This window comes from Macrosteles quadrilineatus, unplaced genomic scaffold (genome assembly GCF_028750875.1).
Source record: "Macrosteles quadrilineatus isolate MER2022 unplaced genomic scaffold, UCM_ALF_1.0 Scaffold_663__1_contigs__length_39313, whole genome shotgun sequence".
Lineage (NCBI taxonomy): Eukaryota > Metazoa > Arthropoda > Insecta > Hemiptera > Cicadellidae > Macrosteles > Macrosteles quadrilineatus.
The window spans coordinates 1-14,170 of NW_026543256.1; the positions used below are offsets into that span (position 1 = coordinate 1).

Consider the following 14,170-nt stretch of genomic DNA (forward strand, 5'->3'; position numbering starts at 1 on the left):
TGACATTCACCTCTAAGGACCATAAAAACATGAATCAAAAACCATATTGCAGAATAAATTCTTTACTACACCATTTAGGTACCGTATTATAAATGTGGGAATAACCCACATCACCGCCAACAATTAATTAAGGAATAAGGTAAGAGTCAACCCCATCAGCTGATCGGACGACAAGCAGAATTGTAGTCAGACACCTGCGACACTAGCGCTACGGCCGGAAAAGACCAACCGCCGGCAACCAAGTTTGTCTTGGTTCGGCTTCGGAGCGAGAAGGACATCTTAATCCTAGGTCTACAGTTGGTAAAGTTAAAGTACCTGTAATGCCTAACTATTTAGTTAATCTTTTGGGGGATAAAGGGGTTAGGGGGAATCGTATCTTTTCTAAATTAGGCCAAGTTCAACCAACAATAAATTAACTGACGTAACTAAATTAAACTTTACAATTATCGATATCATGTTTAGGGCAAGTTGCTGCAGGCGTGTCACAATGGCGAGGAGTAGTTAGAATAAAATAAAATGTAGTTAATCTATTTATTTAAGACCTATCAAAGCTGGCTTACGCTGAGCAGGGTTTTCGTGAGTGCTATGGGGAAGTGGAATCAGCACGTTTTTCATTAAGTGTGGATCTGGCTGGGTTTATTCCAGTCACGACCCCGCATAAAACTCACTATTTTTGACAGGAAGTACAACTTTGAATAATTTATTAAAAAGACCTATAAGTCACTATCCATGTCTTTACAATAAGACAACACATTTTTGCACACTAACAATAATTTTATATTAGTTTGTCAATATACATTTTATAGTTACCTAAATAAGAGTGAAGGTTATCTTATTATAAAGAAAAAGTCTACGAACAAACATAACACTTATGATGACATGTGGAATCAAATTTAACAATGTTACCTTGATATTTGTTTCAGGGGAAACCAAGAAAACAATTTATGTCATTATCAATACAAATACAGTTACAGGATACTTACTGTTCCTTAATTTCAGTATATTCTTCAGCCCCTTTGGCAATTTCTGACTCACTGGCTTCTTCTGTCCCTGAAACATGAGAAGGCATCAATTCTGTGGGTATTACATCAGTAGGCTTACAGTATCACATTTCCTCCAACTTAACTTTAATTTAGAATATATTTTATTTTTTATTTAAGTGTTTAATTTTAAGTTAGGTTTAAATGTTTAGTGTTTTATGTATAGATTTAATTTTGACGATGCACAGATTCTAAATGTTATGACATGTATGGAATGTTTTGTGCAATAAAGTTATGACATGTATGGAATGTTTTGTGCAATAAAGAATGTCTATGTCTATGTAAAGCTGTCTATTGGTTGATGGGTAATGGTTTATTTTTTATTTTTTACCACATTTGTCTAACTGGCCTAGTTGTTTCCAGCCTCCTTATGTCGCTTTTGGTACAATTTGCAGCCATCTTTATCGAAATATGATAGGCACACTATAAGAAGTGATTTTCTGATTGTATCGTTCCAAGACGCTGGAACACAACCTGCTGCTGGTTTTGCTGGCATTTCTCGCACAACCTCATCAGCCATCTTGTTACAAGACGCTCAGCATTCAAGCTACAATGTATTTTTTAATTTAAAATTGATTTTTTAATCTGTATTTTATATTTTAATAATTGTAATCTTTGACACTATTCAAATGCTGTATTATGTATACTTCTCAATGAAAAAAGAAATTGAAAATTGAAATTGAGTGGAGCGTCTGGGAGCGAGACACTTGGCACTCAAAGGGTTATAAAAGTAGTACATGTTAATGGGGTTCAGTAGTATTCTCAATCTTTTGATTTTTATTTTCTACAAGGACATTGCAGCGTTATGGAAAGTCGATCACTCAGTTGGTAGAGCAATTGACTATGAATCCAAGGCAAGTTCCTGTTGTTTACAATTTGTGGGATTGGGCCCTGGTGCCTGCCAATACATTTGATCTGAAGGCCAATAGTTCACTCTTGTATCTTGAGCCTACCAGCTCACCCAGCTTTGCTCGATACATTCTACTGACAGACCCTAGGCTTACATGAGATGTAAAATGCAGGGTTAAAAGAAGCTGCCAACCTCATAAAAAAAATAAATGGCCTATTATAAGGGAATTCAAAAAGTGACTAAACAATGTTTTTAGTTTACCTACATCTACCTAACTACTGCATTTCTTATGTTTGCTCACCTTCATCACTTTCTTCTGAATCATGGGCAGACAAGTTGTCATCATCATCGAAGTCATATTCATCATTCGCATGATTGGAATTGCTCAAAGGGGACATTCGATGATTGTTAGTTTGCATTTTTAGGCTGTAAATTGAAAGAAAAAAGTGTCATGAATACATGTTGATTTCACAGAGAGTTCTTCATAGGCCTAAATTATGCATTGGGGACGATTTTACGAACAAAATTAGGTAGGCCTATCTAACTTACCTTAACCTAGAGTTAAGTTGCCAGATTAGAGTAAAACATAGTAGGCTTGGCATACCATTTGTTAGGTTTTTTTTTTTTACTAATTTTTTTACCATTGAAGTGAAGTCCCTTGGGCTCACCCCAGTGGCTTTTAAAGTGTCCATGTTGTCTTTATAAAGAACATATATTTGTTTACATTATAATTAGCTGGATAATGTAATTGCTGTTAATATTTTAGTTGCAATTTAACAAAACGTGTGTTACAAACATTTAATGAATTGGTTGAAATTAAATATTTACTATTTGAATTTGGGTTGGCGTAAATATTACAATAGAAATACCCCCGCCGCAGCAAACCTGCAGACTAAGCAAATTTCCATTTGCCTGATTTGATTTTCAATGAAATCTATTTCAATAACATTACTATAAGTTTAACTAGTACCTAAGTTTTTTGCCTTTAGGGAGGGTAATTAAGTGTGGTTTTTTTCGTTAGGCATATTACTACAGAGTAACTTACCGTAACGTATCCGACCAATAAATACAGTATTTTAGGCTATAGCGATTTTACATTCCACTCCCATAATCAAGTTTTTCTACTAAGTTAAAGTTACTTTCTTTACTTATTAAAATATTGGTATTACACGTAATCCTATTTGAAAATCGATTTACTTTTATAAAATACAGTAGTATGGTACCTAATTAAAAATTTGCAACATAGTGCTTATTTGACACTATATGTGCGGCAATACCAGCGCTCACACAGGCAGATATACGGTGCTGGGAGCCCGAGGTAGGCCTAGGTGGGGAGCCACCTGGTATCACCTTATGAGCTCGCTCGTAGCCTAACGCCTAACCCTTGTATATCTCTAGCCCTGGCTCTCAGCAGTCATTGGCCTTGTGATGGCTGCCCGGGTTGGGTCTTAACTTAGAGATGGGCCGATACCAAAAATTGTCAATACCGATACCACCAAAGTACTCTCGATACCTATCGATACCGATACTTTTGATAACTTACCTATCAAAATAACAGCTGGAATCAAATAAAACGTTAATTTTAATATGAACACATTTATTGTCAACGCTAAATAAGCAGAATATCTTTGTTTATACATACACATTTTTGTATCCATATTAGGCCTAGTGTGTTATGTATAATTTAAACAGACCCTATTTGAAACACAACAAAAAGCACAACAACTTGTAATTTGTTGGGATCATCTATCTTGGCCTAGGCCTATATTTTCTTCCCCAACTGTTGGTTTGTTCAATCTTCTCTAGAAAAATTAACGTTGATGGTGCAGTTTCAGATGTTTAATGAGGTTAGAAGTCGTACAAGACTTACCCCCACGAGAAATATATTTTTTTAACAGTTTACATTTTGCCGCATCACTACTTTCACTAATAATATTAAAAAAGGGCCCACACAATACTTTTACGCTTAAACTCATATTAAATCTACTTATCATTCATTAACTAAAATCAAAAGAAATTCAATTAGAACCAGTGTGAAATAACAATAAACATAACCTCAACAGTCAACATACAAATGGATCATACGACATAAACTGCTGCTATAGCTGTAACTGCAACACTGTGACCGTGCATATAACAGGGCTTACTGCATCTCTAAAACGCTAACCGTGACTGGTTTATCATTGTCCTCCGATCCAAAACCAGCCAATGAGAAAGGTTCTAAAAAGTCAGTAAAGACACTAGCACTTGGTGCGACGTTCAACAACAATCCAAGTTTCAATGTCGCTTAAAAACATAGCACGTGATTGGTTGATCGTCGTCACAGGGCAGTAGGTGAGCTAATGAGATCGTGTCTATTAAAATGCCAAGGACACTAGCGCTCGCAGTGATGATCAACCAAACCAAGTATCCACGTCGCTATAAAATAACACGAGATTGGCCGAACATCGTCTCTGGATGGAAAACTAGCCAATGAGGTCATGTCTATCAAAATGGCAAGGCCACTAGCGCTCGCAGTGGTGATCAACCAAGCCAAATATCATCCTTAGGGTTGAAAACTAGCCAATAAGGTTGTCTCTACTACTAAGTAGGCAAACAGATGGATTCGTAACGGCAATTTACCCGCTCTGAACTGACTTAATCCACACTGATTCATACAATTCAGTGTCAGTATAGGTATCGAACCTATAACAGGCAAGTATCGAGTATCGACGATACCTCAATACCGCTGGTATCGAGAGTGTTTTGGTATCACGTATCGGTATCGGCCCACCTCTAGTTGTAACTTTATCGTATGTTGGATCGTTGTATGTTTATGTCCTTGCTAGTTGATTTCTTGGAAAGCATAGGCCTACATCAATCTTACGAGTCAAACTGTATGACGATACCTGTCTAGCGTTTAATGAAAACTACAATTGCCCCTTGTTGGCGACGTTGGTTCAAAGCGTGGCGTCTAAAGCCCACAAGTGAACAGGGTCTGTAAGTTTGGTTATCAAAGGAATCGATTCTTTCTGTGATCGATAATAGGATGCACTCGGGGAGTCTATAAATTGGGCCTATAATATCACACTAATCCTTAAAAACCTTTTTCCAGAAAATCAGGAAAGAGAAGGGAGGCCACCCTTCAAATAATGTAACAGCACGCTGCGGCGGTCATGTTGGGTTATCATAAATAGAAAGTATGACTCAACTGGTATCGTTTTAATTCATAACAAAAAAAAAGAAAAGTCCCACAAACATAAGTTAACTTATTTATGGTAACCTAACTAACATTTAACTAATGGTAAAATAAGTGGCCTCAGTTTAATAGGTACCAAAAAATACAGTATTCCTAACCAAAACAAACAACTTGTGTTAAAATAGGATAGGCCTAGTCTGTGACACATTTTGCAATACACTAAGTTAGTTACTAACCTTAATTTTCCTTCACAATGTTGTGTTCTAGAATTGGCTTAAAATAGGCAAGTGCAAGTGGACAGAGAACTCACTAGGCCTATTTATTTGTCGAAAACTTTCAAGTTTTGTTAGTTTTTCTCTTAAAAAATACTCAGTAACTTAAGTTTAGTAGTTGTTGTAACACTAAACACACACAGCACAGACACAACAACACAACTTTCTACTACTAATTAATCAATCACAAAACAACGCAATTCACAATTCACTATTCTCATCTCTAGATCTCTTCTTCATTTCGTTTAGTTTTTGTTTTATAATTTTTTATCGTTTCTCTATTTTTTTGTGACTATTCTACTTTTTCTTCTCTTCTACGAGTTTCTCAAGTCTCGACCTCAATCTGACTGATCTCGACTAGTCGACTCCGACTGGACCAAACTGCTGAACTCTTACTAGACTGGACTAGACTTTTGAGTCCAGAATCTGAACTGAACTAGAGGCACGGCCGCCTGCCGCGGCTCGCCGCGGCCTTCGAAGCGGCAACGCGTACTAGGGTCTGACTGAATCTGATTATTTCAATCCACCAGGATCCACCTCCACCAGTCAATGAGTCGAGTCTGGTCACAGAAAACATCTGATCGAGTCACCAAAACGGAAAACACAGAAAGAGTGGTCTGCACTGCAGTCTGCTCTGCTTCTGCTGTCAGGCTGTCACTGTTGTCTTTTTTTAGTTGTCAAAAATCTAACCTAAGTCACTGTTGTCTTTTGTTTCGTTGTCAAAAATCTAACCTTGTCGATTATTTACTTTACAAAATACACCAGAGTCAGAGTATCAATCAATGAAAGATATTCATTATCGATTTGTGAATAATATTTGTGCCATTGCTGACTGATATACTTAACCGTTGGGTTTGTACAACAGAGCAAGCTCTCAAATTTTAATCTCGTATCAGTATCAGTCATGCTTAATGAAGATATAGATGAACAGGATAGTTATCACTATGACTTTACAACAGCTTCAGAATGGGAAATATTCATAGCTAGGCTGGAGGAAATAATTCATGATTGGAAAGTATCGCATATTCCTCTTAAACCTGCGTTACAACACAAACAGTTATTTAATTCATCATGGGAGACTAAAACTGAAACTTTATCTTTCGCAGGTAGGTCATGGGGGTACAGTTTCTTAACTGGGCTACGCCAATATTGATTGAAACTATCGAATTGAAAATATTCATTAATAATCGATATTTTAACCCTCCGAGTGTCCATAGTTTAGGCCTTAATGTCCACCTATTTTTGGCCCCTTTGCAAGGTTTTATTAAAACGGATCTGAGAAGCTTCCATTTTGTTTGGAAAATCATGGGCTTCAATATTATATATAAAACATAAGGAACATTTTTTCAAAAAAAAATTTTTAGGTAAAAAAAAAATATAATTTCGAAAATTTTCAAAAAAAAAATAAGTTCGCGCTCAATGAAATTGTATAAATTATAGGCCTATAAATATTTGAAAATAGCCACTTTGTTCTAAATTTAATGAGGATTACAAATATATAATCATATAGCGAGGTAAGTTATCAAATAAATAAGTTATGAGCGAAAAACGGATTTCAGTACATAGCGTTTAGCTAAGAATGCATAGCCTAACCATAGCTAGGAATCTGGCTGATAATTTACATCAATATCACTACCTACTTCTTCAGGATCATCAACCAGCACTTCAAAACCACTTAAATCTTCTTATAATGCACCACGTATATCACTACTTTTGATTTTTAACACTAAAACAATGATAAACGTAATAAAACACATCAGTCATCGGTCCGGGGGAACCTAGCTGTTTACAAATACACGCACGTCAGCTGTCTGCTACAATATTTTCGGAACTAAAATGAATAGCGCTTAGAGACAGACCTCTGGAGAAAGCTTAGAATATTACGGAAAGAACGATACCTAACTCGATCCAGTTCAATCCGATTCAGTCAGTCATAGAGCCTTCGCCGTAAACGATGTTTGTGCGTCACAAAAGTGACGCGTGACCCTACACAAAGTGTGTTGTGCGTCATTTTTATGACGCGTGACACTCGGAGGGTTAAAATATATCTATTATAAAATTAAACTATCATAACCTAACCTAACCATCCAAACTTGCTGATGGTAAAAAAAAACCGCATGAACTAATCGAATCGATAGTTTCAATCAATATTAGCGTAGCCCAGTTAAGAAACTGTACCCGACATCTCTTTAACGGGACAATTTTTATTAGCACATTGGTTTAACCGGACTAACTTAGATAGGCAGGAAGTGGGCAGTACCGAAACGACTGTTCTGGTGGGAAAGATTTGAGACCAGTGATCACGTGTCTAAATACAATAATGCTCTCCTAAATTTAAGTCGAATATCACAGTAAACAGTCTGTTTTAAAGAGTTTTTTGGGGACGTCGGTTTAACCAGAAACCCCGTTATCCGGACTGACCTCGGTCCCAAGGAGTCCGGATAAGGGGAGTCTACTGTAGTATATTTTTTTTCATAATTTATTACTCAGTTGCAAATCATTAGTGTTAGCACAAAAAAATTGAAATTCATAAAGCACGATGGAAAACTCACTGCATGTGAATAGTATTAATAATCCAATTAGTATTAATATTAATAGTAATTAATAATAATATTAATATTAATAGTATTAATAATCGATTTTTTCATAGATGTAGACTTCACTTTGACTCGTTACTATGCCAAATTGTCCGAAGAGGAAGGAGCTAACAACATGCTGGACAATGAGTCAGAAATGACAAAGCTTCAACCACTGGAAGATATGATGTCCACAGAGAACGATTTTGTGCCGATCGTGTTTGAAGGCAACAAGTCTCACCCACACTTGCTTACACGGTGGTATGGGCTAAGGGACTTCATAGTCCTCACACCAAACCAGAGCGTCGTCATCACTTCAGAGAGCAAGATAAAAATACTGCTCAGCTCTGTCTGCATTGCTGTCAACAACAGTAATTGGTAAGTATAAACATCACTTGTGAGAATTTAATAGTATTATTGGCGTTGTCTCCTGATTCGCTACTATGTTGCTTTTCTTATTTTGATTTTTCATTTGTGCTTCCTCCTTTTTTCCAGCTCAGTTCCTGTTTTCATTCAAGTGTTGGAACCTTGGCAGAACTTCTTTCTCGGTGTCTGTGAGGCTAAAGGAATAAGAGCGGAATATGAGATGGTCCACCTACGCCGGGTTCCACCTCATTGCAAACATTTGACAGGTAAAGAATAATAAGTTCATGATTTAAACCAAACATTTCACCAACATATATGTTACACTGAGCCAGCATGTAGACTATATTTTAATTATGATTGTTAAATGACTGGTAATGCCGAAGATACAGTGACATAATATATGTGTGGTATCTATGTACAAAGGACAGAAATCTACACCTTTGCTAACAGTTTTTTTTTTTAATGTTGGATTTCATTTAGGCCTAGCCTACTTGAGAGAACAATTTTTTTTTACAATTGGATTAAAGATAACTAGACATTTGTCTAAATCTTTTAAGGTGACATTGTGCACACCATGCACCCCCATATGTAACTCTTCCCTTACCGTATGGGCTTATATGTTTTTGAGCAGACCAATAGAAAGTCCTAACCTAAAAATTAAGATCTACTTCTAATTACTTAGCCTATTCGGTTTCCAATCCTCGAGATATTGGTTATTAAATTATTTTCCCTAGATTGTGGGATAGGATAATGCTTTCTATGCCATTTCGGGGATGTATATGAATTTTCTACAATCGAAGGAGACGATGAGGATGATGTACTTAATTGCGGGAGCTATGAAGACACCTTCAGGATTGTGGGAGATTTTCAAAATGTAGCCAAATTAGCAGGAAATGAGCACTGCTGAATTCAGCTGAAGGAGCAATACTGACCCGAATGAAGTTGCTGATTTATTAACGTCAGTCTTCTCGTTTTGTGGTAAGACGACTGGTGACCGCAAAGCAATTGTAGGTTTCGCAATGTAACTTGAAATTCCCTTTCAATATACATAACTTATCTAAGGACACAAAGTGTATTTGTATGAGGAGCTTATAATCAGACATAAATATTTCCGATTTTGGGGGGGGAGGGGGTCATGACACCCTTGACCCCCCCCCCTCCGTAAGCTGTGGACAATTGCTTTACATTACAAGCAGACCATCCAGATCTGCAGGAAAAGCAGTAAGACAACACTCATTTACTGTATGCTCCATAGTTTCAACTCAGCTCCATACAAACAAGACTGATCATGCTTATCAAGCAACGTGTTGTTTGCATATCTACAATTATATGTAATGTCCTAAATATACAATTATACATTGGTACTAAATGAACATCGAATTTTGTGGTTTGACTCTCAAACCAATGTTTTACCAGCTGTCTGCTCCCCTACAAATGCTGAAAGGTCCAAAAATATAATACATGCTAAAAAAAAACATGCACATCCACATTCTTTCTTCTACATTCTTTAGAATTTGTTAACATTTGCACTTAATTAAACAAATTAAAAATTGATAATTGGTTTAATCAACAAATATTCAAGCTAAAGGTTCAAGACCAAAATACCGGTGACGCAGAATTACTTTAGTACCACAATGTATTATTTGAAAACAGCTGTTCGCCAGGAAAATATTATTTTGCAGGTTTGTTGAACGTATTTAAGTCCAAACTTGGTTCACCCTCGCTGTCCGAGTCTGTGACCGTGAGTGCTCGGCTGAGTTACATCCTGAGAGACTGGACGTCCTTTGCTTGGACCCAGGAACCTCCCGACCTTGAGTTCCTCATGGGAGAAATAGGTGTTGGAGAACTCGGCACTCTACCCTTCGGTGCTACTTTTGACCCTGTCAGGTACAATAGCAGTGAAAATAGATTATGGATAGAATGTATTTTTTATACTTAACAAGTTACTGTAATTAATATTCTATTAAGCCCCCTTTATGAAAACATTTCCATTTGTTTTAACTAATCCATATATAAATCCTAAAGTACCCATGAACTTTTGAGAAAACTCCAAGTCACACCCCCATAAACCATATACTTAAAATGGTCGTCATAACGAGAAACCTTGCGCCAAACTATCCATAATAATTCATAATTTGTCGTAATTCCTTCCTAAAGGGAACTTTCCATATACCTAATTTTAAAAATACCTCAGCTGTTCACTTATTTATAATATGTTATTCTATCAATATATTATCTTATTCCAATCAGGTGTGATTATTTGTTTGTATTACTGTAATCTGTTTTGTTTATTTCAGCTTAACTTAACCAATCAATAGTTTTTGAGCGGAGCGAGCGAAGCGAGCGAAGCTCTTATACGTCGACTTTTATGCATTTCGTAATACGCAAACTCCTCCTAGACGGCTGAATCAATCGTTTTCAAATTTTGCATGGTGATAAAGACCATATCGGTGAGTGCCAACATCTATATGGCGTTAAAAAAGTCTCTCAGGAATCCGTAGAAAAATGAAACTGAAAATCACATTTTCTTAACATTAGTCTTATGGGTTGCTAGGTAACCATGTTGGCTGAATTAAATAACAAGTAAAAAGTAAACAAAAGATTTGAAGTTTTAGCATGTGTTCATAATAACTTAACTACCCACAGTAGACTAGGAAATTACAAATACAGTACAAAAGGAAAAACATCACTTGTTAATATTGAGCAAAGATTATACTTCAGATTACTCGATACATTGTAGTCAAGGGTAGCAGTGCGAAGTCTAGGATCTGTTTATGACGAATACATTAAGGTATCTGCAATCCTAAAATGCTATGGGAAGGGAAGGAAACAGGTCCGTGACGTAGGAAGTAGTGAAGGAAGTAGTAAAGGCAATCATAAAATGCTATGGGAATAGAGGGAAACAGGTCCGTGACGTAGGAAGTGATATGAAGGAAGTAGTAAATGCGAGCAGTCCGGAGTGTGGGGACTGTTTATGACGATAAGATTAGGGTATCTGCAATCCTAAAATGCTATGGGAAGGGAGGAAAACAGGTCCGCGACGTAGGAAGTGGTGAAGGAAGTAGTCAAGGCGAGTAGTCCGGAGTGCGGGAACTGTTTATGACGATTAGATTAAGGTATCTGCAATCTTTAAATGCAATGGGAAGGGAGGGAAACAGGTCCGTGACGTAGGAAGTGGTGAAGGAAGTAGTCAAGGCGAGCTGTCCGGAGTGTTGGAACTATTATGACGATTAGATAAGGGTATGGGCAATCAAAAATGCTATGGGAAAGGGAGGGAAACAGGCCCGTGACGTAGGAAGTGGTGAAGGAATTAGTCAAAGCGAGCTGTCCGGAGTGTGGGAACTGTTTATGACGATAAGATAAGGGTATGGGCAATCCTAAAATGCTATGGGAAGGGAGGGAAAGAGGTCCTCGACGTAAGAAGTGGTGAAGGAAGTAGTCAAGGTGAGCTGTCAGGAGTGAGGGAACTGTTTATGGCGATTAGATAAGGGTATGGGCAATCCTAAAATGCTATGGGAAGGGAGGGAAACAGGTCCGTGACGTAAGAAGTTGTGAAGGAAGTAGTCAAGGCGAGCTGTCTGGAGCGTGGGAACTGTTTATGATGATTAAATTAAGGTATTTGCAATCCTAAAATGCTATGGAGAGGGAGGAAAATAGGTCCGCGACGTAGGAAGTGGTGAAGGAAGTAGTCTAGGCGAGTTGTCCGGAGTGTTGGAAATGTTTATGACAATTAGATTAAGGTATCAGCAAACCTAAAATGCTACGGGAAGGGAGGAAAACAGGTCCACGACGTAGGAAGTGATGAAGGAAGTAGTCAAGGTGAGCTGTCCGGAGTGTGGGAACTGTTTATGACGATTAGATTAAGGTATTTGCAATTCTAAAATGCTATGGAAAGGGAGGAAAATAGGTCCGCGACGTACGAAGTGGTGAAGGAAGTAGTCTAGGCGAGTTGTCCGGAGTGTTGGAAATGTTTATGACAATTAGATTATGGTATCAGCAAACCTAAAATGCTACGGGAAGGGAGGAAAACAGGTCCGCAACGTAGGAAGTGATGAAGGAAGTAGTCAAGGTGAGCTGTCTGGAGTGTGGGAACTGTTTATGACGATTAGATAAAGGTATTTGCAATCATAAAATGCTATGGGAAGGGAGGGAAACAGGTCCGCGACGTAGGAAGTGGTGAAGGAAGTAGTCAAGGTGAGTGGTCCGGAGTGTGGGAACTGTTTATGACGATTAGATTAAGGTATCTGCAATCTTTAAATGCAATGGAATGGAGGGAAACAGGTCCATGACGTAGGAAATTGTGTAGGATGTAGATGTGTGGATTTATGTATCTCCAATACTACGGTGCTTTCAGAGTGAACTAATGATTTTCCCCGAGCAAAGCTCGGTCCCCAGGTACTATAATCAAATGACGACACTAGCTTGAGGTTCGTGACGTATGAAGAGGTCAAGGAAGTAGTAAAGGTGAACAGTCTGGAGTGTGGAAACTGTTTATGACGATTAGATTAGGGTATCTGCAATCCTAAAATGCTATGGGAAGGGAGGAAAACAGGTCCGCGACGTAAGAAGTGGTGAAGGAAGTAGTCAAGGCGAGTAGTCCGGAGTGCGGGAACTGTTTATGACGATTAGATTAAGGTATCTGCAATCTTTAAACGCAATGGGAAGGGAGGGAAACAGGTCCGCGACGTAGGAAGTGGTGAAGGAAGTAGTCAAGGCGAGCTGTCCGGAGTGTTGGAACTATTATGACGATTAGATAAGGGTATGGGCAATCAAAAATGCTATGGGAAAGGGAGGGAAACAGGCCCGTGACGTAGGAAGTGGTGAAGGAAGTAGTCAAAGCGAGCTGTCCGGAGTGTGGGAACTGTTTATGACGATAAGATAAGGGTATCTGCAATCCTAAAATGCTATGGGAAGGGAGGAAAACAGGTCCGCGATGTGGGAAGTGGCGAAGGAAGTAGTAAAGGCGAGCTGTTCGGAGTGTGGGATCTGTTTATGACGATTAGATTCAGGTATCTGCAATCTTAAAATGCTATGGGAAGAGAGGGAAACAGATCCGCGACGTAGGAACAGGTGAAAGAAGTAGTAAGGTGAGCAGTGTGGAGTGTGGGAACTGGAAACCGTTTGTAGCAGTTTTAATGTATCTGCAATGCTGAAATGCTATGAGAAGGGATGGAAGCATGCCCAAGACATAGGAAATTGTGAAAGAAGTAGTAAAGTCTAGCAGTACGGACAGTGGGGATGTTTGTTGCAATTAGATTAACGTATCTAAAATACTAAAATGCTATGGAAAGCGATGAATACAGGTCCACGACGTAAGTGGTGAAGGAAGTAGTAAAGGCTGGGAGTGCAGAGTGGGGGAACCTTTTGAGCAGATGGATACGTGAATTTGTAATACTTAAATGCTATGAGAAAGGAAGGAAACAGGCCAATGACGTAGTAAATGGTGAAGGAAGTAGTAAGGCTAACAGCGCAGAGTGTGGGAACTGTCTTTGGCAATTACATTAATGTATCTGCAATCCTAAAATGCTATGGGAAGAGAGGGAAACAGGTCCACGACGTAGGGTGTGGTGAAGGAAGTAGTAAATGTGAGCAGTGTTGAGTTTGGGAATGGATTAATGTATCTGCAATGCTAAAATGCTACGGGAAGAGACTGTAGACTGTAATATGTTAAAAATGATTACGAAGCACAAATCGATACATATTTTCGATACATGCAATCGTTTACAATCGAAATTTACAACTGAGTTGACAACAGCTGATTTTTACTCCATAGAGGCTAAAAACGATTTTTACTCCCTAAATATTAAAAATGCTACTTTAGTCCCGCAGCGCATGCATGAAAAAATACTGTTTTTACTGCAGTAAGACAAAAACAATATAATATGAAC

At 38.1% G+C, this 14,170-nt stretch overlaps 1 protein-coding gene and 1 long non-coding RNA gene across 2 annotated transcripts in view; one reads left to right on the forward strand and one right to left on the reverse strand.

Moving 5' to 3' along the window:
- Nucleotides 1–983: 983 nt before the first annotated feature.
- LOC128982580 (uncharacterized) lies at nucleotides 984–5,699 on the reverse strand. Its single transcript, XR_008489689.1, has 3 exons — nucleotides 5,305–5,699; nucleotides 2,192–2,316; nucleotides 984–1,050 (listed from the first exon to the last, which is right to left on the reverse strand). It is a non-coding gene; the product is annotated as an uncharacterized LOC128982580 (long non-coding RNA).
- Nucleotides 5,700–6,028: 329 nt separating this feature from the next.
- The window catches only part of LOC128982581 (rab3 GTPase-activating protein catalytic subunit-like), a gene marked incomplete at its 3' end in the record, with an annotated part of 32,853 nt that continues 24,711 nt past the window's right edge, over nucleotides 6,029–14,170 (forward strand). Inside the window, exons 1-4 of the mRNA XM_054401539.1 lie at nucleotides 6,029–6,446; nucleotides 7,991–8,294; nucleotides 8,412–8,548; nucleotides 9,965–10,169. Of these exons, the coding sequence (XP_054257514.1) occupies nucleotides 6,245–6,446; nucleotides 7,991–8,294; nucleotides 8,412–8,548; nucleotides 9,965–10,169 (848 nt within the window). The remainder of the gene's footprint in view (nucleotides 6,447–7,990; nucleotides 8,295–8,411; nucleotides 8,549–9,964; nucleotides 10,170–14,170) is intronic.